The following is a 24727-nucleotide window of genomic DNA, read 5'->3' as shown; positions in this document are numbered from 1 at the left end:
GCTATGCCAGTGCTGGTTTATGTTTGTGTGGCTGTTCTATTATCTCGTGGGTCGGTTTTTACAGTGAATAGCCCTGATCTTACAACAATTATTTTGTGAAGCAAGCTCCAATCCATGCAGCCTTGCATAGCTCTCAAAACACTTCTACAGGGTGTGTGTGAATGTCTTTAAGTAAACACTGCCCGCTTTGCTAACATGCTCCATTTTTTAGTTGTCTAATTCACTAAGGAGTTGGGGGAAGGGGGAAAACGCTCATTTTGGTGTCCGGGCCTGTATTTAGTCTGTCCGTCCCAGTAGAGAGGGGTATAATATGTGGACTCTCGTTGCTAGCATCCGGTTCGGGCACGGTGGGGTGCTGCCGGGGGGTGGGTGGGGGGGAGGAGGCTGGTGGCAGTTTAGTCACATTCGGTGTCTGGTTGTGGGCACCAGTTGCCCTGGAGCTCCTATGTATGGACAGGGGTGCAGGCGGGGGTCGCCTTGCACTGCTCCGGTGCGCTGGCGGCAGCTGGGTATCGTCACAGTTCGCTTGTTCTCAGGGGGCGGTTGGGTGTCACAGTTCACTAGATCTCGGTTGGGGTGTTGTCACAGGTCTCTGGTTCGGGCAGAGGTAGTAGTTTCGGGAGCGGGGTAACGGTTTACTGGGGCTGCCTGTGAGTGGTGGGGTACTGTTTCCGGGTTCTGAGTGGTGGTGGAGGCAGTTGTCTGGGAGGGGTGGGGGTGTCACCATTCACTGGTTCTGGGTGAGGGCAGTAGTTGCCAGGCTATGGGGTGTTATCTTTCAGTCGTGCTTGCTATTGGTAGCAGTACTTGCTGGGGGGGGAGGGGGGGGGCGTAGTCCTGTGTGAGGGGAATGCGGAGGGCTTGTTACTGTCACTGCTTCTGGGTGGCCCCCATGAGCGGGTTGTTACCGGTCACTGGTTCTGAAGGGGGGATGTAGTTGCCAGGGCTGGAGGGTGTTGCCTTTCATCGCGTCTCATTGGCAGCTGTACTTGCTGGGAAGGGGGTCTCTTACTGGCTTCGGATGGGGGCAGTCGTTGTCCAGGCGGGAGGTGCTGCCTTTCATTGGTTCTCGTTGCCAGCTGCACTGTGGGGGGTGGGGAGGTTGGGGCAGTGCTCCCTGGCTCCGGACGGGGGCACCGGTTGCCTTTGCTTTGCATGTCGGGCACATGTTGCTGCCTGTGGGTGGGGGACCTCACTTTACCTGGATGAGTTGGGTGAATGCCGGGCTGTGTGCGTTACATGGTACAAGAGTAGCGATGGGGGCGTCAGAGGGTTGTCACCCCCCTCCCCTCTTGAGTAGTGCAGGAAGTCTCCGTCCAGGAGTGAATTGAGTGGAGAGGGGTTCATCCTTCATGGGTGTAGCGGGGATAGGAGCGGTTGCCCTGGTTAGTGTTTGGGGGCGCAGCCTTCGCCTGGGCTGGAGCTGACAGGATATTTGGGGTGTCCCTGGGTGTGGCTCTGGTGACTGCCTCTTCACCCCTTTTGGTGGTGGTGGTGTCCTCAGTACATGGTTCCCCAGTACGTTCAGAGGGCTTTCCACGATTTTTTTGTAAAGTAATTTATTCCGTTTAGTAAAGTTATTCATTCCAGCAAGTTAAACAAGCGCTGAAAAAAAAGTTAAACAAGCCCAGAGAAATATACGTTGTTATAAGAAGTCTGCACACTAGGGCAATATGTACAAAATAAAAAGAAAACAAACTAAACCGATCGCGCTAAGGACACGATAATTAAAAACAAGCGGCACTGAAAGCGATCGCCAAAAGCGATCGCTATTTAAAACAAGCGGCGCGCGCGTCACGCCTGTGTCTGGACACGATCATAGCTCCTCCCATGGCCTATTGGTGTCTATTACGTGCTTGGTGCGCGTAATAGACACCAATAGGCCATGGGAGGAGCTATGCGCGCGCCTCCGGCCAATAGCGTGCATTCTTTTAGAATAAGACGCACGCAAAGGCCAATGGGGGAGCTGAAAAGAAAATGCACACACACGAGCGTGTGTGATTCCAGGGTCCATTTCTGAACCTGGACAAAAGGACTCTCGCCTGCACGAGCACTGCTGCGCAGTGCAACGTAGGTCGCGAGACCTAAAAAGAACAAAAAAAAAGAAATAGAACTACATTTGTAAATGTGTTACTTCCATAGGTAATGAACGCAGGTGAAAGAAGTGTTTACAACAAGACATACTTTTAAAATCAACTGAATGTTCTTGTAATAGTAATTAACCAAGGAGGAAAGATTTTGGTGGATTTGCACTCCACCAGGAGAGCTATACTAACCAGCTGAACGTAGGCGACTTTGTAATCCGGACGCTTTACCCGCTGGTTTTTGTGATTCTTCTTCCGGTTATTGCCTGCATAAAAGAAGATAGTCAGTTTTGTTCATTTGCAGCTTCAAATGGCCCAGCACTTCAGGAGCGTGGTTCAGGGCGAGATGAGTGCTGGTGAAGTAAAGCGACGGGAAAATATGACCATCACAAACACGCAGAACAGGCAGAGGAGTAGTCCAAACTTCCCCACTCCCCTCCCACTCACACAGCTTAGTTTATATAATGTGTCCAGCACATGCAACAGTTGTGAAATAAAGCTTAGTTCACTCCTGCAGACGAAATACTGCACAAGTATCAGCAAGGCAAGCTTGCCTCACATACCTGGTGTAGAAAAAGGTGGCAGCAGTGTAAACTCAAAGGTATGAAAAGTGACATTGAGCTACTAGATCGCTATGTAGCTTGAGCAGCCTATGTGATCAGTATTGGGGGAAGCTGCATTCCTCGGCTAGAAGTTGAAATCTGGGTGTTTGTAGAAACTACTTCTTTGATGTATGCTGAGAGTAAATCCCTAAAAATTAGGATTACCGGGTCTGATTCTAGCAATACCAGTGGTTGTCTCTGATTTTGTAATGAGTGGTTCTACAAGATCTGGTTTCATCTGGCCCACAATGCATATAAGAGAAAATGTGAAATACTTGATAACGCAAACGACTCCTCTCCACTCCCTGTATTTCAATCTTTTTCCAGTGTGCAACAAAAAAAGGAAAATTGCAATGTTCAATGGGGCAGAGAAGGTGAAACCAAGACAGCACTTTGAGTGATGCAATGGGGAGACAAAAGGAAATTGAGGACTTTTACATTGAGGACTTCAGTGAATGTAAAGTTGCAAACCTTTCTCAGTTTTGGACAATACAAGTCACTTCGTGAACAGAAGCAGTTGTAACTGCTTTACTGGCATTAGCTGTAGTTTTGAAGGTTTTATTCTTGGTCTTCTTGACTTTGTCCTAAAAAATATTTATGACCTGTTCGAAGCATTTATTTTAAGGAGCATGTACTTAGGCTTCACGAGTAAACCACGAACCAACTTGCCATGGTCATTCCCTACAATTACAAAATTAGTGTGCATCTGGGAGGCAGAACAAGGAGCTCGTGTGACTATTTTTGTCAGTGCTCCATCAGGATTGTCCCAAAACTGCTTAGGCAACTCTTTGAACTAATCTAGATTATAATGCAGACAGTGTAACAGTCCACAAACCAGCTACTCCTCCAAATACAGACTGTGTTTTTGCATTGGACCGTGTACAGTGCTTTACTCCCTTAATATAGGTTTGTACTGTACCAGTATCACGTAAATACACAAGGGTATGTTTGGAGAGCACGATCAGAATATGCAATACATCAATTTTCAGTAAGATTATGGATGCTTCAAAAATGACAGATCAAAGCTCTGCAGTGCTTACTAAACAAAACTGATTTGCACAAGACAGGATCATTGGGCCACACACAAAGATGAGCAAATGAGAAGTTTTGTTTAACTTGGTGCATTATGCGTCCCTCTTGTACATACAATACAAACCTTTTCATCTATGGAAAGTACCACTATGCCAAAACTGAAAGAAACTGTTCACTCTGCAGCTAGCTAAAGAAGAGAAACCACATAGAAACACCACATCGGTTTCTATGCTTTTTCCTGTTACTAACGACTTCTCTTGAAGAAGTAGAGACAATCAACTAATACAATTAGAGGGATTGGTTTCTGAATATGAGAAGGCTATTCTTGTGCTCAGATTGTGGGATGGGTCCCCTTGGCAAAGGTGTGTAGGTCATACACTATCACTGAGAAGGTATACCTCTGACTGAAGTGTGTGGTAACGAACACCAGCCAAAACTAGCACAATTTTGTCTTGCCAGTGGGGTCATTAAAGTCATGACAACTAGCGAGTGTCCTTCTGTAACAGCGCATTTTGATTCCAACACTTTTTATTCTCGAAGTAAAATAGAAGCATGTTTCAGAACCCTCTACTCATTGCAAAGAGCTCTGCAGTTCTTTTTAAGCCGTCATTACCCAACATCAAGGCAAAAACTGAGGCTATGCACATGGTCACTGTTTAGCTTGAATGAACCCACCCCAAAGCAGCAGTGTTCCCCTTGAATGAGTAGTGACCGATGATGTGAACTTCCAAGCTGTGTACTTCCAAGCTGTGTCTCCAAGCCCGTGCAGCTGCTAAAACAACAGTGCTTTCCCTCTTTGAGAACTTTCTGGATTTGAAACATTTCATCATTATACGTTAGGCTTACAGTGGAAAAAATCAGACACAGCATGGACATCTAACCAGCAATTCATAATCCACTTTACCTCGGGAAGAATGCAGCAGCAGATCATGTGGATTTTACGTATTTGTAAATAATACCTAGAAAATCAATTGCGGGTTTTCCACAGTATCAGGATGTGGCCAGAAAAGAGCAATACGAATGAGATGAACAGGCAGTGTTCTTAATCAGTGGAAGATTTTGTTTTTGCGTTTGCTTTTTTCTCACACTAATCTGCACTTCAAAACTTGAAAGTGGAACGGCTTAGGTTTAAGTGTTTCAGAAAATGCGGCAAAGTGCACACACTTCCCTCATTTTGCATCGGTAGGGCGAGACAAGAAAATACTTAACCTGGAAAAATGCTTTTCAAGTGAGGAAAACATAATACCGAAAACAGTTTGTCAAATTTTCTAACCCAATTCATGCAGATTTTCTGAAATGCGAACTTTACACACAACCACATTCAGCGTTAGACAAATTGGTAAGGAAGAAACTGTTTAAATGAACTGGAGTTTCTTCATTTCGGGACCAAACCATAAGTGTATGTCTTGTGAAGTGGTTTGGCATGGAAATCTTCACAATTCATAGGTGCATGCCCATGCACCCCAGTGTTACAACTTCGGCGTAAATATAGCTTTGCCTATGTGCAGCACATAGGCGGTATCTAATGGCTAGCCAAGGTCAGCACATTATACATTCCCTAGTCTGACTGACAAATAGAGCAATATGGTTCACAAATCAACACCTTGACCACATACAATAAATGCACGTACCATACTGAATGCGAGTCCTCACCGCAGCCACAGGCACATTGTAGATCTTCTGAAGATAGTTCTGGATATCAAATTTAGTCATTCTGCCAAGAGCAATGAAGAGTCCAATGTAAGACACAATGCAGCCACCCAGGGCCATGAGCACCTCCACATGTAAACACAAGGGCCTGCCAGTTTTCACTATTTTCAGGGTTGCAGCCTTCAAATGCATTCACCCTCACTAAATACACCGCAGGGCACCCTATGAACATACTGTGTGGGATGCACTCCCTTAATTTATTGTTCCTAAGCCAAGCTTTTCAGTTCTGATGTACCCTGCAACTGGTGTGCACATACTTCGCTCCCCTGAATCCACATTCCCAGCAGTGTGGATTTATTTCAGTCACCATCCTGCACTAAAACACTCTTCAGTGCCCACTTCCTCCATAGTTGCATCCTCTAAATAACATGTGCCTGCAGTTTCTTGAGCCATCTCCCTACCATAAAATCACCCTAAGCTATCAATATACTCCAGGGTTTCAATGTCCATGCGCTTGCTTTAGGGCTTCGTTCTCGGAATACACTAGCTGCAGTGAGCACATATTCCACAATACATGCTCTGAAATTTCTCTCTAAGGTGTTGGCTCAGTGGGCCCTTCTCTGGCTGCAGCCCACAAAATGCTCTTCGGTCTACACACGCTTACGTATTGCTTGAAAACACCATTCTTGACGGCATCTACTTACTCCAGGGCAGTGCGGAATTGTACGGTGTCTTCAGGTTGTTCCCTTCCTGGCCTCACCAGTGTCATGAAGAAGTTGGTCCTGAAGACGCGTAGCTGTGGGTTTCCATGCTGGTAGATTGGATATCTGTGAAGGGGAAGAAAATGCAAACTGTTAGACTGTTGTAAATAGGGAACTTAATTTAATCCTGTTTTATGGTTCTGGAAATCCAAAGCAGTGGAAGTCAGCAATCTTAATTCCTGCGTAAACTTGATGAACAGCAAAAACACTGTCTATAATTGGGTCTAAGCTTAATAGACAGCACAGCTGTCTGCTTTGCTAACCACATCTTGGCGACATTTGGAAAGCTTCCTTGGAATAAATTCCATCCATAGCTTACCATTGGCTTTATGGTTTGTAACTCACATTTGCTTGCTTTCTATTTGCAGGCTTTATTTGGTTTAGGCTGGCCAGCTTGAGTGTGTCGCTTTTGTGGCCAGACCTTATTTACTTTATCCTTCCACCAGTGTTAGATTTCTGTAAACAAGCCTTTAAATCTTGTTCTTATCTTGTCACATTTACTGTGCATTCAAACACAGAGGTCAACTGTCAAATTATGTCTTCCAGGGATCTTGGTATTTACTTTTCTTTCTCCGACTTCAAAGTGAGAGGATTTATGTAACAAGCATGCTGGCTACTGAGAGTGTGCTGGAAGAAGGCTGTACAAGGTTGCTTTTTTGTATAACACAACAAAAATTAAATGTTTGAAAATTAACTGCGCAGATATTTCAGAATATATCAGAATTAGGAAAGCACAAATGAAGCACATTTTGCGTCATTTTTGAAGTGTGGTCTAAACACATTTTAACACTATCAAATCAATATACTAGGTGACTCCACTCTACTTTACTCTGCACCACTCCACCCTAGCCACTTCACTTTATGCCTCTCTACTCTGCACCAATACACTCTACCCAATGCGCTCTTCTGTTAGCCACTTCCTGTTGGATAACGGACAATTATCTACAACTGAACGCAGACAAGACCGAGATCATGCTGTTCGGCAAAGCCATCACTCTATGGTCTAATGAGTGGTGGCCCTCCTAACTCAGATCAGTCCCATCTCTCAAACAATCTGTGAAAAATCTTGGCATAAAAATTGATCATGCCCTCTCTATGAAAGATCATATCATGGATACTACTGGCAGGTGCTACCATAATATGCACCTCCTACGCAGAATATTCACCTTTCTACTGCTCTCTGCGAGAAGAACCTTTGTTCAAACCTAGTAGTGAGTCGCATAGATTATGGGAACGCTCTATTGGCCGCAACTAATGAGACGGCAGCCAGAATTATTCTAAATCTTCCTCCAGGTACCCTGTTGGCTCCATTATTAAAAGTCTTGGCACTAACTGCCGGTAAGAAACACACGCATTTTTAAGACCTGCTACCTCACATTCAAGGTTGTAAGGGGCTATGGCCCCAGCTATCTCCAAGAGAAAGTTAAATTGTATGTGTCCACCAGAAGTCTAAGATCCAAGGACAAAGCCCTGCTGTGTGTCCCCTACATCCGCCCGACTAGATGTGGAGGGAGAACCATTTCTTACCTGGCCCCTGTCTATTGGCACAGACTCCCAGTGCATATTCGTACCTGTTCGAATTATTGCAAATGTAGGAAACTATTGAAAGCCTCCCTTTTCCAATGAGATCTCTTTTGTAGATTCTTCCCTGGTACTGTCTGCAGCGCAGAGATGCCCATGGGTGATTTGAACGCTATAATAAATTTAATTAACATTACATAACTCTGTACCACTCCATTCTGCACCAGTTCAGTATATGCCAATCCACTCTACGCCACTCCACTCCAAACCATTGCACTACACTCTATGCCAATGCACTCTAAACCACTTTACTCAAATCAATGCACTCTACGATAATCTACTCTGCACCACTGCACTCTACGCCACTATACTCAACTCTATCCACTACACTACACACCATTATACTCTGTGTCACTCTAGTCTACTTTGCACCCCTGTACTTTACAACTGCTCTCTATGCCCCTCTACTCTGCACCACTGTATGCAATACTCTACAACACTGCACACTACTCTGTAACTCTACGTCAATGCAACACTCTACTCTGCATCAATGCACTCTACGCCACTACACTCAGCATCACTCCACTCTCCACCACTGCACTCCTCTGTGCTGCTACGCCAATACACTATACGCCACTACACTATGCTACTTTACTCTGCATCGCTCCACTCTAATCTACTCTGCACCACTGCACTCTAAGCAACTTCGCTCTACTCTGAAACAATCTACACTATGCCACTCTATGCTATGCTACTTCAATCTACCATGTGCTACTCCACGCCCTTCTATTCTATGCCGCTACACTCTATGCCAATGCACTCTACAACTCTTTCTTCAAAACCAGTACACTCTACGCCAGCGCACTCTAAGCTAATTTATTTTGTGGCACTCTGTTCTACTCTGCACCAACACTACACCTTGCACCACTGCTCCCCACTCTGCAACACTGCACCCCACTCTACTCTATGCCACTGCACTCTTCGCCACTCTAATCTACTGAGCACCACTGCACTCTACATCACTTCACTATATTCCTCTCTACTCTGCACCAGACTATTGTATGCCAGTGCACCCTATCCCACTCTAATTACCACCACTGCACTTTACACAACTCCAGTCTACTCTGCACCACTCCACAATACTGCACTCTACTCTGTACCACTCAACTCTACGCCACTTCACTCTACTCTAAAACAATCTACTCTACGCTACTGCACTCTATGCCACGCCACTGCAATCTACTCTACACCACTCTACTCTAAACCACTTCACTTTATGACAGTGCACTCTACACTACTTTACTCAAAACCAATGCACTACGTCAACTACTCTGCACCACTGCACTCTACGCCACTATACTCTACAAAACTCTATGCCACTGCATTCTACGGTACTCTGCACCGCTGAACTATGCGCCACTGTACTCTACTCTGCACCACTCAACAGCACTCTGCACCACTCCACTCTGCAACAATCCACCCTATGCCACTCTACCCAGCACCAATCTACTCTGTACCACTGTACTTTGAGCCACTTCGCTCTAGGCCACTCTACTCCAAAACACTCTACTCCATGATACTCCACTTCGATGCTCTACTGCATTAAACTCTACTCCACTCAGACACTCTAATCTACTCTGCCACACTACAGCACTACTCCTCTCTGATGCTCTACGCAACTCCCTATACGCCACTCCATGACACTTTATTCTACGACACACTACTCCATTCAATGCTACTCCACAACACTCCACCTTTTGACATTCCACTCTACACTACTCCACTCTACGATAATCTACTCTGCTCTAGGTCACTCTACTCCACTCTAGGCAACACCCTCTACGACACTCCAAGACACTCTACTGCATGACACTCACCTCTACCACACTCTACTCCCTCCACAACACTCTATACTACTCTGCATCACTCTATGACACTCCACTTCATGCCACTCAACTCTACACCACTCTATACCACTCAATAACATTCAAATCCACTCCACAACACTCCACTTTACGACACTCCACTCTGCTTTACGACACTCTCTTTTAGTCATGCTGAACAGCAGCCACGCTGGTGTGCAACATGGCTAAAACATAATGACAAAGCCAATAGCTCTTTAGTAGGCGAGATCTATTGGCTTTACCAAAGCTGTTTTTTAAATCTTTAGCCTACCCTTCCATCAAGCAAAGACTTTTTATCCTCCTCCCTCTCCATGCATGTTGAGGCCTGCAATCCTGCTCTCATCCCAGTGTACCAGTAAATTCACTATCATTCTCAAAGGTGAAAAACAACAAGCAGACCTTGCCTCAGAGCTAAAGGTACCATTAGAGACCCTTGCAAGTGTAAACTTATTATGATCCATTTCTGAAGTCTGGCAATCTAATTCACGAGAGCCAATATTATTCAGTTTTCACGTCTATCCCTAAAGAGTAGTTTTCCTCTCAAAAGACAGTCGGTCCTGACCACCTACCATGGGACGGTGATCGATGCATGGGTTTGAAGAAATACTGCTTTTGGGCTGATGGGCTGCCAACCAGTACATGACATACTTGCCTATGGAAATTTGTTTATCTTTCTTATGGCCACAGAACGACCATTCAGACTACCAGCCTAAATGAGTACTACGGGTGCTTGCAAAGTTTCAGTTGCTGATGAAACCTGAGCTAGGTATCCTTTCCTTATACTTTTCAACTGTGGTTTTGTGGCTTTCCACAGAGACCCACAGATTTCCTCATCAACCTACAGGTGCGGAGGCCATTTTTAGGTCTCGCCTACACAGTGCGCATGCGCTGCATAGGAAAAAGACCGTTAGCAATCGATTGCCTTTTTTCCGGCAAAAACGTGCACGCATTGCATTGCTTTGAATACAACACGTGCACGTTTGGCGGTTCCCTTGCGGGAGCGAGCTTTGAAACCATGTGTTTGTAATTAACATTTGGTTCCTGCTCGCTCCCGCAAGGGAAACAGGTGCAGGCCCCCTCCTCTCTCCCCTCCCCCTGCTACCTCCTCCTCAAACTTGTTAATAAACGGTGTTTCTGGTGTTTTCGAGGTGGTCATACATTCGTTACTCAACGTTCTCACTGTGAACTCTTGCCATATTTTATGCAGCAACTGTCACGGCACCTCTTTTGCCCTCTTTAAAGTTCCCTATAACACACGCAGAAGAGCGAATGTTGTATGACTGAGAGCGGGGGCTTCACACCATGACATCATTCCGGACCAGTTGACTGTGTGATGTGGAAGTATGCCGAACCTCTGCAGGCCAGATGTCCAGCCCTTCTGACATCGGTGCAACGCGGGGACAATGCAGGCCGGGTTTGACATCCGGGTCATATGGTATTTTAGAGCCAGACGCTGCTTAGTCTCGCGTTCAGGATTCAAAGGAATCAGGTTTTTCAGGAGCAACGAAGGAGCTCTCTTCCAAAGGCTTTGACGCTGTGTCTCTTGAAACTCACTCCCTCGGCAGCATTCATCGAGCAGCATAGCTTCTCTGCTGCTCCGCTCCCTCTAGGCGCTAGAAGAGCGCAGCAGCTCTCCGATCTGGGAGTCCACACGCTCGGTAATCGGTTAGGACGGACTGATCAGTTTATAGGGCCGGAAATACAGCCCCAATCTTTTTTAACTCTGAATATCGATTGGTGGAGGTCTCTATATATCCAACTTCAGGAATACTCTGTGGCGGTTAATAAGTGCGATATGAGGAGGATTACCACTTGTGCAATCTGTTCCTCTCTGTAGTGCACACTGGGGGCTGGTTTGAGGGCTCTTAACTTCTACCTCTTCTTCAGCCGGCACAATACAAAACCCGCAGATGGGGAAACAAAAGTTGGGTGGGGACTCTGCCCTACGTAAGGAGCCATTTCTGCTTAGTCACGTCAGGATAAAACTAGTGTTTTAACCTTCTAAACCTCTGCTGTGGGGGTTTAGAAGAGGAAATTACAAATGTGGAGGATGAATTGGCTCAACATGGGAGGGTTGATGAATCCCCCCCCACAGATACAGAGGGGGCGAACTAACAGACAGTGCATGTTTACCCATCACAGCCTCTTCAGCTCCTGTAACGAGGGGTGGTCTCCCCAACATCACTCATGCGTAGATTCATCATCTAGATCCGCTGACATGTGATGGAGCCCCAACTGAGATCTACAGTGGGTCTGAGCAAGTGGCTGATCCCCTCCCGTTGTCGCGTAAATGGAAAATAGAGGGAATTGGCCGCTCCAAAAGAGCCATGTCCCGCTGGTCCAAACGAAGGATGTCTCTCTTATCAAGCCTATTGAGGACTTCCATCAGTAACAAAATTCAAGTTTTATTAATTTCAAAGCTACAACTATTAATCAAGGGGCTACTTCACCCACTAGAGGTGTGCTGTGGGAACACTGCACAAGCTATTGCGAGAATCAATGGCTTTCGACCCGTCAACTAGATTTACACCACTTGTAGCTGGACCACTGGCAGGTGTGCCGGAAAAGGTGACAGATTGTACATCTGTGATTAACCCCACGAAGTGTGATGCATATTTATTTAGCCAAGAGCCCCATGTGGATAGGTGCAGACTCACCCTACAGAAAGATTAACCGCTGTAGGCTCCCAGGTCTCCTCTGCCAGCTCTGTTCCTGTTAATTGTGACGGTCAATCCACCCCAAACTCTGGCCCCATTATTAACCTATCCCAGAAGCAATCCCCTATACCATAATCCTTGGAAATGTGCCCCCTTTGACTGCTCGCTCGTCTGAATCCTATGCCCCGGTTAAAAAACAAAGTGCCCTACTAGATTGGCACACATTCCAATCTGGGCTCTGCCATTTATGATTGAATTAACATGGTTAAAAGGGTTAGCTGGCTTAGAAAAGGCAAAAAGACACTCAGTGGGACTGTGTTATAATTAATTTCAACCGCTCCAACGTGGCGGAGCAAGTACTTGTGCATTAAGTTCCTTTAGACCAGCCACTTCATCTTCAATCCAGGTGGTTCCCTTTAGGATCTTTCTATAGACCTGAAACAGTCTGTCATCCATCATAGACCATGGTTGTGCCCCAGAGTCATGGTCACTTTGTCAAGCAGCCTCTTTTTACCCAGTGGAGATTACCAATAGATTTGCCCCTTTGAGTCAGTTGGACTCTTGTGACTGACTCAGGACTTCTGCTCCATTACCAGCTCCAGCCCTTCCTACTCCAGTTAGCACTCCTGTTCCCGCCCATGTTGATCCAATCACTGGTAACTGCATCAACCTTAAGCTACTGAGCTGGAACATAGCAGAACTCACTTCTAAATTCAGGTACTCAAACTGGTTGTGAGACCACAAACTCCTTTTTCTTGGAGGTCTATAATACATTCTTCGTCCCGGCAATTCACTCAGCTTCTGGCAGGGCAAAGGGTGGATTGAAAATTTTTCTTTCGGTGGATATTGGTGGGCGGCTCAAAGAATTGTATCCAGGGACACTTTTCTTACAAGCCTTAAGAATAACCCTCTAATTTTTTTTGTTACATATTTGCTGAACTTCTATAATGCAAAATCATAGCCACAGGTTTCTTCTAACATACACACTTTGCGTTCATATATTCGCACATTGTCTGAGAATCAGGTGTAGTCGTGAGTTTTAGCTCTCCGGATTTGGTAGCTAACATCTTTAGGCAGGCAGGAACATCTAGATTACATGATGATTATGTGAACATCCTCCCATTGGGGTTCTTCTATCCACCTCACTTACAGAGACGGGGCGGGAATAGTGGCTACAATGCCCAACCTGTCCCTGCGATTAGACCTCTGGCCTTGAGTAACAGATATGAGGTCCTTAGTTCTCTGGACACTAATGACTGACTTCATGTAGCGCACAGCCAGACTTTGGATATTGAAGTCAGCGGAGTGTGTATGGAAAACGATGGAAGTGCGATGCCTACAAATGTTAATACCGGTTCTTATGGTTCGGGTGTTAGTTCCGTTACCCGATTGACTGATCGGGATAAGGGTATTAATCGGCTAAAAATTAAGCTCATTCCAGATAACAAGGTTAACGCTTCCGCTGGCACACTTAATTATCCGCCTGTAAGGGCTATGGCTACGGAGGAGGTTACGGACTCCTCCCACCAACCTTTGGCTATGGGTAATAGTGTGGCCAATGTATTAGCAAACAGGGTTACTGCTTTGTCTTGGAATATAGCGGGGTTGAGAACAAAAAGAGAGGATACAGTTTGGAAGTCATTTCTCTCTTCCTACCATATAATTGCTTTACAAGAGACGTGGGAGGCCAGAGATCCCTTTTACCTGGATGGGTTCCAGTCCTTTATTAAATACGCTGTCCCTTCTTCTTCGGGGAGGCCCAGTGGTGGTCTCTTGTTATTATTTAGTCTTAAGCTATTGTATAGCACAGAACTTGTTAAGACTAGTTCACCCAATATTCTGGCGGTTAAGGTTGTAGGTGTCAACCTCCCATCAATGTTAGTTGTGAACTTTTATAATTCATTTACGAGGACGGACGAATTGGAGCATTTAAAGGCTTTATTTACCTTTTTAGAGGATTTCGATGCAAATAATGTTACCCCTTATTATTTGTTATTGTTTGGCGATTTTAATATTCATTTAAGACAATCCAATTGTTTTGGAAATTTTGAGCAGGCTTATTGCCCGCAGGAGGAAGCCCTTTTTGATTTTTCAAAAGGTGGGATGTTTCTAGACACTATTGTATCTGCTTTTAATTTATTTATGCCATTGCAGAATTTAGTATCTCCTGTGCCTACATTTACTGGTCAGGGTAACAACAGTATTATTGATCATATATTAATTTCCTGTACTATGAAGGGACTGATAGGACCTTTTTGTGTCACGGCTAATGTTCTTAGTGACCACAACCCACTATCTTTGGATTTAAATATTAATGATGTCTTTAGGCCTATTCATATGTCTACAATTTCTAATTCAAACATAGTCCCCACTAAACAGGGAACTCGTTTGAGATGGGAGGTTATTACTCCTAGTGATTTTCTTGAGAAATTGTATCACAGTAATCTGGAGGATTTTAATATTTGCCTAGCGAGAGAATCTAAACCAGGGGATATTCTTGGTGCCTTTGAGCGAATAACCAGCCAGGTTATGGACAATTTAACTCTAGTTGGGAAACCAAGACCTAAGAAGCACAAAAACTGGTTTGATCAGGCATGTAGTAGTGCGCACTCTACTCTCTTACTGGCCTTAAAAGACGGCGCTAAAGATACCAGTAGGATTGTGGAAGCAAGAAGATCCTTCAAGAAAGCACTAAAGGCAAGGAAATCTTGCCTGAAAAAACTGGCGTGGGAAGAATTGTCAGACGCTAGTGTCTTAAAAAGTAGTTCCCAATTTTGGAAAGTAATTAACAGCCCACTTTTTAATGAAACGGAAAATATTATTAATGATTGTCTTATCGCCCCAGATAAATGGGTGTCTCATTTTAGTGGGCTTTATTCTGAGATTCCTGACCAGAATCCTGTAAATTTTGGGGATACAAATCTGTCATCGAAAATTAATTTTACTGAGACTGAAGTCCAAGACGCCATTGAATCAATGGCAAAGGGCAAAGCACCCGGCCCCGATGGTGTCCCGGCGGATCTGTACAAGGCAGATTCCATTTACTGGGCGAAACTTCTAACCTTAGTTTTTAATGCGGCAGCAAAGGAGGGTGTCCCTCGTTCTTGGGGTAAGGCCGTGATAGTACCAATATTTAAAAAAGGTGCAAGAGAGGATCCGGCATGTTATCGGCCTATTTCTCTTCTTGACTCCGCAATAAAAATAATGGGTAAAATTGTCCTAGCACGGTTAACATCATGGCTGGAGGATAACTCCATTATTTCGGACCTACAGTATGGTTTCAGAAAGGGAATGAGCACGGTTGGCCAATGCCTTAATTTGCATCTCATCATTGGGAAGTATACGATTGCGAAGCAGGGGGTCTTACATTTAGCATTCATGGACCTATCGACTGCTTTTGATTTGGTTAATCGCCAAAAACTATGGGCTTCCCTGGCAACCATGGGTCTTGACCCTGTGCTGCTTTCCTTTTTGGCACTTATACATGAAGATACTACTGCGGCGGTCCGTTATAATAAGGACGGGAATCTAACTGATGCCTGGCAGGTGAAGCGTGGGGTGAGACAGGGGTGCATTCTTGCCCCCCTGCTTTTCTCACTCTATATTAATAACCTGGGGGATGTTTTGTCTTCATCTTGTAAAGACATCCCAAGAGTAGGTACTAAGTTGATTCCCGCGTTGCTGTATGCGGATGACACGGTCCTATTGGCTAGAACTGCAAGAGGCCTTCAAGCCCTTTTAAATGGTTTTAACGATTTTATGGTCTCTTTGGACTTAGTAATAAATTTTAAGAAATCCCATTCTATGACAATAGGAGATGGAGCTGCAAAAAAGGTTAAATTCTTCTGCAATAAGCAGGTGCTAACAAAAGTCCAGACCTTTCCATATTTGGGGGTCACTTTTGATGATCGAGGATCATGGGTCGCGCAACGCGCGCTGAAACAGAATATCCTCGCCAGGGCAACTGGCGCGTTGTTGGGTTTTGCAAAACGGCTGGGATGCAAGCCCTTGCCCGCGATTTTGAAAATATACAACGCTAAGTGTGTGCCTATGGCCCTGTACGGTAGTGAGGTCTGGGGCTATGCACCCGCAGTGGAGATTCAACTAATTGAGAATGCCTTTTTCCGGAAACTTTTGTCATTGCCTGTTTCTACTTCAATTTTTAATATCCATGAAGATTTGGGGGCTGAATATCTAGTGGACCAGATTGCCGTTGCCCCTTTAATGGGTTGGCTAAGGGTTTGGGCGCAGCACCCACCAACCCTAAATCAGCTCATTATACAAGATTGTCTGGTCCTTGACAAAGCCATGTGCATTCCCTGGCTACGATATATTAAATCTAAGATGGAGACTCTTGGCTGCCTAGAATTATTTGAGAGACCATGCGAGCTGTCCAAAATGAAAATAAAAGACTTAAAGTCTCAGTTCATGTGCAGGGCAAAGTTGCAGAGAGAAGGCGAGGAAGTGTGTAAACCGTCTGTTAGGAGATTTGTCATGTTAAGTATGGGCAATGAGATTCAGCCATACTTGACTTATATAAATAACCCTTTTCATTTGTTTTTACTGATTAGGTTTAAACATGACATGTTACCCTGGCTCCTAGCACACCCGAAGGGCTTTTTTAAAGAGGGCACTTTGGGCCCCTGTCCATGTGATAACGCCTCCGAACAAAATACGCTGCATATGATTTTTTGCTGCAAATTTTACACTCTGTTACGTAAGAAATTTATTTGCCCAATTTTTAAGAACTGTCACTTTGACCAAGTAAGGCCCGCCTTGGTATTTCTGCAAATGCTGGGCTCTCCTTTTGTCTGTTTTGGAGTTGCCAGTTATCTTTCAGGGGCTATTAGAAGTAGAAATCGAATGTAGTTTAATATATTTTAGCTCTATTCTTTTTATAATGTTGGAGAGTCCGAGACCAGGCCTTTTTTATCTTTTTCCTTTTGAAATCATGAAATAGTCTTTTAAATTTTGGCCTGTTTTATATCTTTTAATGCTCACTTTCGCCAATTATTTGTTTAAACATATTTTTATGTATATTTGTGTACTTTGCATTTTTTGAATTTTCTTTGTTGATTATCTTTATATGTAACTATTTGCAAATGAAATTTTCTGTATGCTTTGATGGTTTTAATTATTAACCGAATAAAGCTATTGTTGATTGATTGATTGAGGTGGGGCAGGTGAACCTAATCACCGCTGGGGACTTCAATACACACCTATGTGAAAGTCCCATTGAGGATCTGAGTAATTCCCCCAGGTGGATGCTATTGTCGGGCTACATATGGAACACTCTAAAGAGGGGTAAGATGTAAACACTCTGGTAAATGATTTTAATCTTGTATTTACCCTGGATAAGCTGATTAATCCTAAGGGGCCTGAAGTTATCCCCACCTTCACTGGAAAGGGCTGTGCATCCATTATTGATTATATTTTTATTTCAGCACCTACATACCGCATGATTTCTAATTTCAGTATCTCCCGTAGTGTGTTTAGTGACCACAATCCGGTTTCCCTAGCCTTGAGTGTATTATGTTTGTCTATTGGGAGGTTGGATAGGGCCTCGGGTGCGCTTTTGACAGATTATCAGGGTAGAAACCTAAGATGGACAACGGTAGAACACGAGCGTTTTAAACATACCTTGTTTCATAGCTGCACCCAGGAAATTCTAATCTGCCTTGATCCTAGTGCACTAGATCAAGCGCTCCTAGATGCTTTTCTAAAAAGATAGCCAAACTCCTAAATTCCCTAATTACTAAACCCTCTTCATCTGCTCTTAACTGGTTTGACTCATCACATCAGGGCCAATCAATGGGTTACTCATTTTGAGAGTATACATAATTATTCCCTCAGCTATCATTGACACAGGAATCTCAACCCGGGAAAGGCCAAACCTCAAAATCTCCCTGGAGGAGACTACACAGGGTGTCTTGGGTCCTACTAGACAAAAGGCCCTTGGTGGAATCTCCCTGGGTCGGTTTGTCAGCGATGTGGGAATCCTCCTTCCTCCTGGTCTATGGCAGTTATAGTGCCCATTTTTAAAAAGCATTGGCATAGCCAATAAGTCTCGCCTTTGGGACCTTATAAGTATTTAGTTATGCAGCACAATATCATTGGTACAACAGCATCAACTGTTGCATGGCTAAACACTTATAAGATCCCAAAGGCGAGAACTATTGGTTATGCCAATGCTAGTTGTGAGAAGTTGGCCTGGCATATGCTGTCTCCTAGTTATAGGGGACACCTTGCACCAGTCCAATTCGACTCTTATTGATGATAGGTTTAAGACAACCTTTAAAGAAAGCTATCCTAGTGGTAGCTGTGGAGAGCAGACTTCAGGCTAAGTCTTGAAGGAGTGTTAAGCTTATTGTTTTACCATAGATAACCTCTTGAATGACCAAATGAAAGAGTAGTCCACACAGGTATATATATAAAATATATGTATTTATTCTAAACAGAATCCCACAAGTCTCTTTATGAGGCTGAGGCAAAGTTACAATTCAAACAAGCATTGATAGATACAATAAAATAGCACTGGAATGATAGGGCCCCAGGGCGGGACCAAACCATATATTAAAAAAGTGGTATAAGAACCACGACAATTCTACAGACAATGCCTAGGGCATTTAGGATCGCTGGCCCCTTAAGAATCCACCCTAGGCTATGAGGAAGGGGACCCACGGGAGGCGCGTGCAGTGGAAATAGCTGCCATCGGGATCTCTATTAAAGCCTATGGAGAATGTTGCGGTTTGATTTAAACAGATTAAAGTCACTTCTAGCAGGAGTACAAAGTTAAAACTTTAGAGTTAAGCTTTTGAAGAGCCCACTACCACGAGAATACCGAGGTACCACTGTTACCTGCCCCAGGAAAGCCGGGTGCATAGGTCGTTTTCGATGTCGGGTCGCGGGCTGATTTTCAATGGAGAAATGTTCAAAAGTGCTGCTAGCCAAAAGCGTCGATGATGCCGTGAAGATTGAAGTTGTAGAACTTGTAGAGAAGAACCTGAAAGCAGAGGGGACAGAGTCTGGGTCACGGCACAGTGACCAGGGAGCTCAAAGCAAAGAGCCCTTTAATGTCGGGTGCTGCAAGTGGAAAGAGGTGTTGCTTGGATCTGCAGCCACGGGCTCTGGGAGGCTTCAAGGAAGGCCAGCTTCGGGAGGGCGACTGTCCCACGTCGGATGAGGGTCGCTGCGGTGTTAGTGTCCGGATTGGATCCACTAAGCCTTGGCAACCGCAACCCACGCAAGGGACCGCGGAAGGCAGCAAAATGGAGTGCGTAAAAGGGAGCCCACGGGCCACCGGAGGGGGGTAGGGCGCTGATCTTTGGCACGGATGCTGCTTGGTGGTTGGCTCGATAATGGGCCAAAGCACAACTTCCCCACTGGTCAGGGTCGTGTGCTACACAAGAGGTGGCCGGTGTCCTGGGGTATTGGAATCTCGGCACCCACGCGGTCCACGGTACATAGGTTTGCTGTGCACACTCACTGGCCTCTGGGATGCTTAGGAAACCCACCTCAAGGGTGCTGGAAGTCGACGAAGTTCGTGAGAGCAGCGAAGTTCCAACCGGGTCACTTGCAGTGTTTCAGGTGCCTGCCAAGCAGGGGTATAACTCCTTTATCCCAAGGGAGATTTTTTCAGTCAGCTGGGCAGCAGCTCGAAGGTCAAGTCTGTAAAGTCCAAGATTAATCTGAGGCTCTGGGGCCACGTTATTCACCTTTATCCCCAAGATTAGGGGAGTGTCCAGAGTAGTGTCCACCAATGAGTGGTGAGGCGGGAAAGGGTGGCTACACCCTCTCCCCTTTGTGTGTTTCCCGCCTGGGCAAGGGGCAGGATGCCCCTGAACCGGTTCCAAGCGGTGTATGCAGAATGAAGGCACTGCAGCTGCCTACCTGCAACTATGAAAGGACATTTGGTGCATCCACCCTGTTCCAATCCACATATCCTGTCTGGGGAGATGCTAGCACCTCCCTGCCACAGGAGCCCTATTGTCCAGCTGGCGAGGCTGGGGTTTTCCCAAGCAACAGCCAGCCAGAGTCGTGTGGGTGGCGGGTAGTAGCCATTTTGTACTACATGTTCACTTTTAAATTGGTGTCCGAATTCTGCCGCTTTTCCCATATCGCCCCTCTACCCGGGGGGAATCGTGCCCTCATGCCCATGGCTGGACTGGGGGTACGATTCCTACATGTTTGACACCAAACACGATATGGTTCTGTGTAGCCATTCTCAAGTTATCACGCTATCGCGATAGACTTATAATGCGGTTAAGAGTATATGGTATGGCTACACTACAAACAACCCAGCAATGATTTTACGAGGGTTGCAGAGAGGCCCTACTCAGGTAGGGGTCCCCCTCACACATACCTCAGCACCCTGCCCTGTAGGATTAGCAAGGCCTGCTATAGGGGTGACCTATGAGAGTACATGTGTTGTAATGGGGTGGGATATAGAGTACCTCTATCCCTGTAAGGGGTGCTAGCACCACCTTACCCAGACTACAGTAGTGGTCTGGTGGTGTCAGTTTGTATGGCTGTCCCAGGGTGGCACAATAAGTGCTGCAGCCCTGGTAGGCCTACTGAGGGACCCATGCCCTGGGTACCTAGGGTACCATCTACAAGGGACTGTCAGGGCACCCTCAGCATCCAATTGGTTTGTACCTAGGGTACTCACATTGTTTAACAGAGGAAGCAGATAGGCTGGGGTCCTGGAGAGTAGGGCCACAGCCTGGCTAAAGTCATAAAAACAGTCAAAACATCAGCAAAAAGTTGGGGGCAACTATGCAGTCGATGCCACTCTCCTACACTAGTTCAATATAGTTGTTCAAACACCCAGGGACAGTGACAGATTCTTTAAATTTTCCATCACTACTTCTTTGCCCCTGAAGGAGATAGGTTCAGCTATGCCCCCCATCATTGTTTCTCCTTTTCCTTGAAGGTGAACAAACTTTGTGCAGGTATGTCTAATGAATATTATTGGGTTCTCCTTCGCTAGGTGGCCGTGCAGCTCTCTGATGGTAGAAGAAATTGGGTCAGCTTTACTTTCCCCGCAGTTTTATTGCTTCGGTTTTAACAAGTAAGACACCGGGTTTAATCCACAAAGATATGAATAAAAAAGAATGAAGTGTGGATTGGTAAAGGAAGGAGCCTGCAGACACCTCTTCACTTACACAAGAATACAAGACAAGTTACACGTATGATTGCTCAAATGAATATGTGTGTGTAGTTATACCTGTGAAAGTAAAGGATAAACCCCAATCAATTAAGCACATGACAAATGCCTCAATCTTAACAGAGAAGACTCACTTTCCAGTGACTAAGCAGTCAAACACATGATTGGGTCAAGGACAGCTCATACTAGATAACGGCAAGGGGAAAGTATCAATCTGTTTACACAATATTGAGAAGGAATCAACAACTAACCGTGACAGATGTAACAGGAGCATCACTGAAAGCCCAGCTTCAGGGCAATACACTACTGGAAGGAGATACAAGGCATGCAGTAATCAGATTAGCGGCTAGATCCAATATTCATAAGGTGCTCCAAGGTACTACATGGCCCATGAACAATATATAACACTTGCTTGAACATAAAGTGAGGGGTCTAAAGCATTCACAAAAGCGTTATCATTCAGTACACAATACTAAAAAACACACATTGGTATGTAGGACATATGGTACCTTGTCAGACAATACATTGTTCCCAAAAGAGCATCAATACCATTCACTGGCCGATTTTTAGGAGTGAGGACTTAGCCCACATTCTCAGAGCATGACATCAATCCAATCATTGCTTTGGTTAGATGCTTGATGCACGTCTGCAAAGATACTTGCTTGGGAGACCAGATGTTCTGCTTCTTCATACTGAAGGTGAAACCCTCAACTTCTTAAGAGGCACAGAATACACCAAACCGGCTCAAATCTTTATCCATTAAATTTCTGAAGGAAGCTTGGCAAAAAATTCAAGATCAATAATTAGATAGCTTTCACTGAAGTAATTGAGAAGCTTTGCAAAATGTAGAATGAATGGGAGGAGAAAAGGAGCCATGAGAAACAGAAAAAAGCCATTAACTAGGTCTAGATTTGGATGGGCAATATACACCCAGTTAATCCTAGCGAAGAGCAACCAATCGATTAATATGCCAGAATAAAATGTTACAGAATTGCCACTAGGACTTGTTCAGTCAAAATGCACTAACATCTGAAAACAAGAGGTCAAACCAAAACAAATGCAGACGATGTATACTCCTATTAACCTTTATTGCCAAACAAGGAAATGCTGCCCATTTTCTACTCTAGTTTTCGTAGCACAATATCTACTATTGTAGATAATAATAAATTACTTCTCAGCTAGAATTACAAATACGTTGATTAAAATATAAACCTAGGTATGCCCTGGCATAAATAAGAGATCCTAATGAGTCCCTCTAACAACGATACAGAGGAAAGAATTAGACATGAACAATATATCCAGGAGTATAAAAAAACTGCTTATCGCTGAGAAAGCCAAACATTTTACTGATAAAATCAACTTAGCAAAACATTCCACCAGAGAACTTTTCAAATCAGTTCAGGTGCTTTCTAGCCCAAACAATATCAATGCTGTGACTCCCAGCCATTTGCTATGTGATAAGCTAGCGGAATTCTTTAAAAACAAAGTAGAGATAATACATGGAGAATTGGACTCTAGCTGTACCGCCAAAGTCCTGGTTTCTGGGTTGGATTTTTCAGCTCTTCATAACAAATTTCGAAAATGTTCCTCTCCTCACTACAGAAGGAGTTTTAGAACTAATTGGACACACTAAGTCAGGGGCTCCGTCCGACCCCTGCCTAACGAAAATCATTCATGACATAGCAGGTATGGTAGCTTTTCTGCTTACCATTTTACTCAAAACTATTATCAACTCAGGTCATTTTTCTTCTGAGTGGAAACAGGCATCCCAGTCTCCCCCTGCTTTAAAAAAAAAAAAAAACCTCCCTTAACTCAGATGACGAGAAAAACTACTGCCCAATTTCTCGCCTACCATTTGCGGCAAAAATTATTTTAAAGCATTTGGATACCACACTCTCAGAGTTTTTAGATGAAAATGAAATTCTGGATGGCGTGCAATTTGGCTTTAGATCCTGAATCAGTTCTTGTAGTGGTACTGAAGAGATACAAAGCATCATGGACATCGGTGGGAAGGCTGTGGTGATCCTTTTGGATTTTCCCACAGCCATCGATACCGTGAGCCATTCTGTCCTGTTGGAGAGATTAAGGGAGATTGGGATTGGCGGATCGGATTTCAATCTTCTACTCTTATTTCTCACTGACAGAGAACAGACTGTCCCTTTTGAAGAAATACTTAAAAACCCTTCTCTTTGCCTTGTAGTGTCCCTCAGGGGTCATAACAGTGCCCTACACTCTTCATCATACATGTAGCCCCTTTAACCACACTCATATTGCAGTGCCAATTTCCAGTGATGTAGCTGAGGTCGTGCACCGCTTAAATAGCTGTATGCATGCAGTTGTCAGTTGGATGAGTAGCAACAGTCTCAAGTTGAATTCAGAGAAAACTAAGGTTCTCATCTGTGGTAAGTGCACCTACTTTTGGAACCAAGCCTGGTGGCCAAGACTTTGGACCTCCCTCCCACTTCAGTATCTACAGTCAGGAATTTGGGGGTGATTTTTGATCCCAAACTCTCCTTTGTCGATCAGATTGATTAACTTACTTCATCTTGTTTCTTTCTGTTGAGAATCCTTTTGATTCACATAAATCAGTTATCACCGTGCTGGTGTTCAGGCTAGATTACTGCAATGCCCTTTATTTGGACATACATCAAACGCTCATTAAATAAACCTAAAATACTGCAGAATGCTGCTGCCCGCCTCCTGATGAGAATTCCTAAATTGATAAACTGATAAAGTTCCCAGTGAGGAAATGAAACGCGTTGGCTGAGCTTTTCATATTGATGATTTATGAATTTGAAATAAAGAACTGTTTTCATACCACTATTTGACTACTGGATTCATGACCTGGCGCACCCCCATTTCAATAACTACAATAGTAGAGGCCCTGAGTAATTGAGGAAGAAATTTACACGGTACATACCTAGAAGATCTTAGCGGTCAGCAAGCACTAAGACAGTCATCGTCCCTAAAAATCAATAAAACGTCATGGGGTGGTAGGAGTTTTATCTACTCCACCTGCCAACTCTGGAATAATCTGCCTTGGCATCTCAAATGTGAACCAAATCTGTCCTGCTTTAGAAAAGATCTCAAAACCTGGCTATTTTCACTTTCCCGTTAACATTGTCGGTGCCCCAGTACATCTAAGTGCAGACGGTAACGCCAAGACACCCTTTGGCATTCACGCGCTATAAAAAATATATCAATATCTTAGAGCTGATGTGGGCATTTGATGAACAGTCTAAGATTTCTAGATATTAAAGAAGTATAACAATACAGTGTTGGCTCTTTTAAGATCATTTACTAAGCATGACGGCCACTCCAGGGCCAGATCTGGTTCATCTCATTGCATT

At 44.6% G+C, this 24727-nt stretch overlaps 1 protein-coding gene across 1 annotated transcript in view; it reads right to left on the bottom strand.

The window, feature by feature from the left end:
- The window catches only part of MRPL23 (mitochondrial ribosomal protein L23), a 151851-nt gene that overhangs the window by 83807 nt on the left and 43317 nt on the right, over nt 1–24727 (bottom strand). Inside the window, exons 2-4 of the mRNA XM_085644939.1 lie at nt 6073–6195; nt 5350–5432; nt 2277–2350 (exon numbers count right to left, since the gene is read on the bottom strand). Coding sequence (XP_085501065.1) covers nt 2277–2350; nt 5350–5432; nt 6073–6195 — 280 coding nt within the window. The remainder of the gene's footprint in view (nt 1–2276; nt 2351–5349; nt 5433–6072; nt 6196–24727) is intronic.

This window comes from Triturus cristatus, chromosome 3_1 (assembly GCF_964204655.1).
Source record: "Triturus cristatus chromosome 3_1, aTriCri1.1, whole genome shotgun sequence".
Lineage (NCBI taxonomy): Eukaryota > Metazoa > Chordata > Amphibia > Caudata > Salamandridae > Triturus > Triturus cristatus.
The sequence above is the reverse complement of the archived record's forward strand: the minus strand, read 5'-3'. Positions and strand labels throughout refer to the sequence as shown.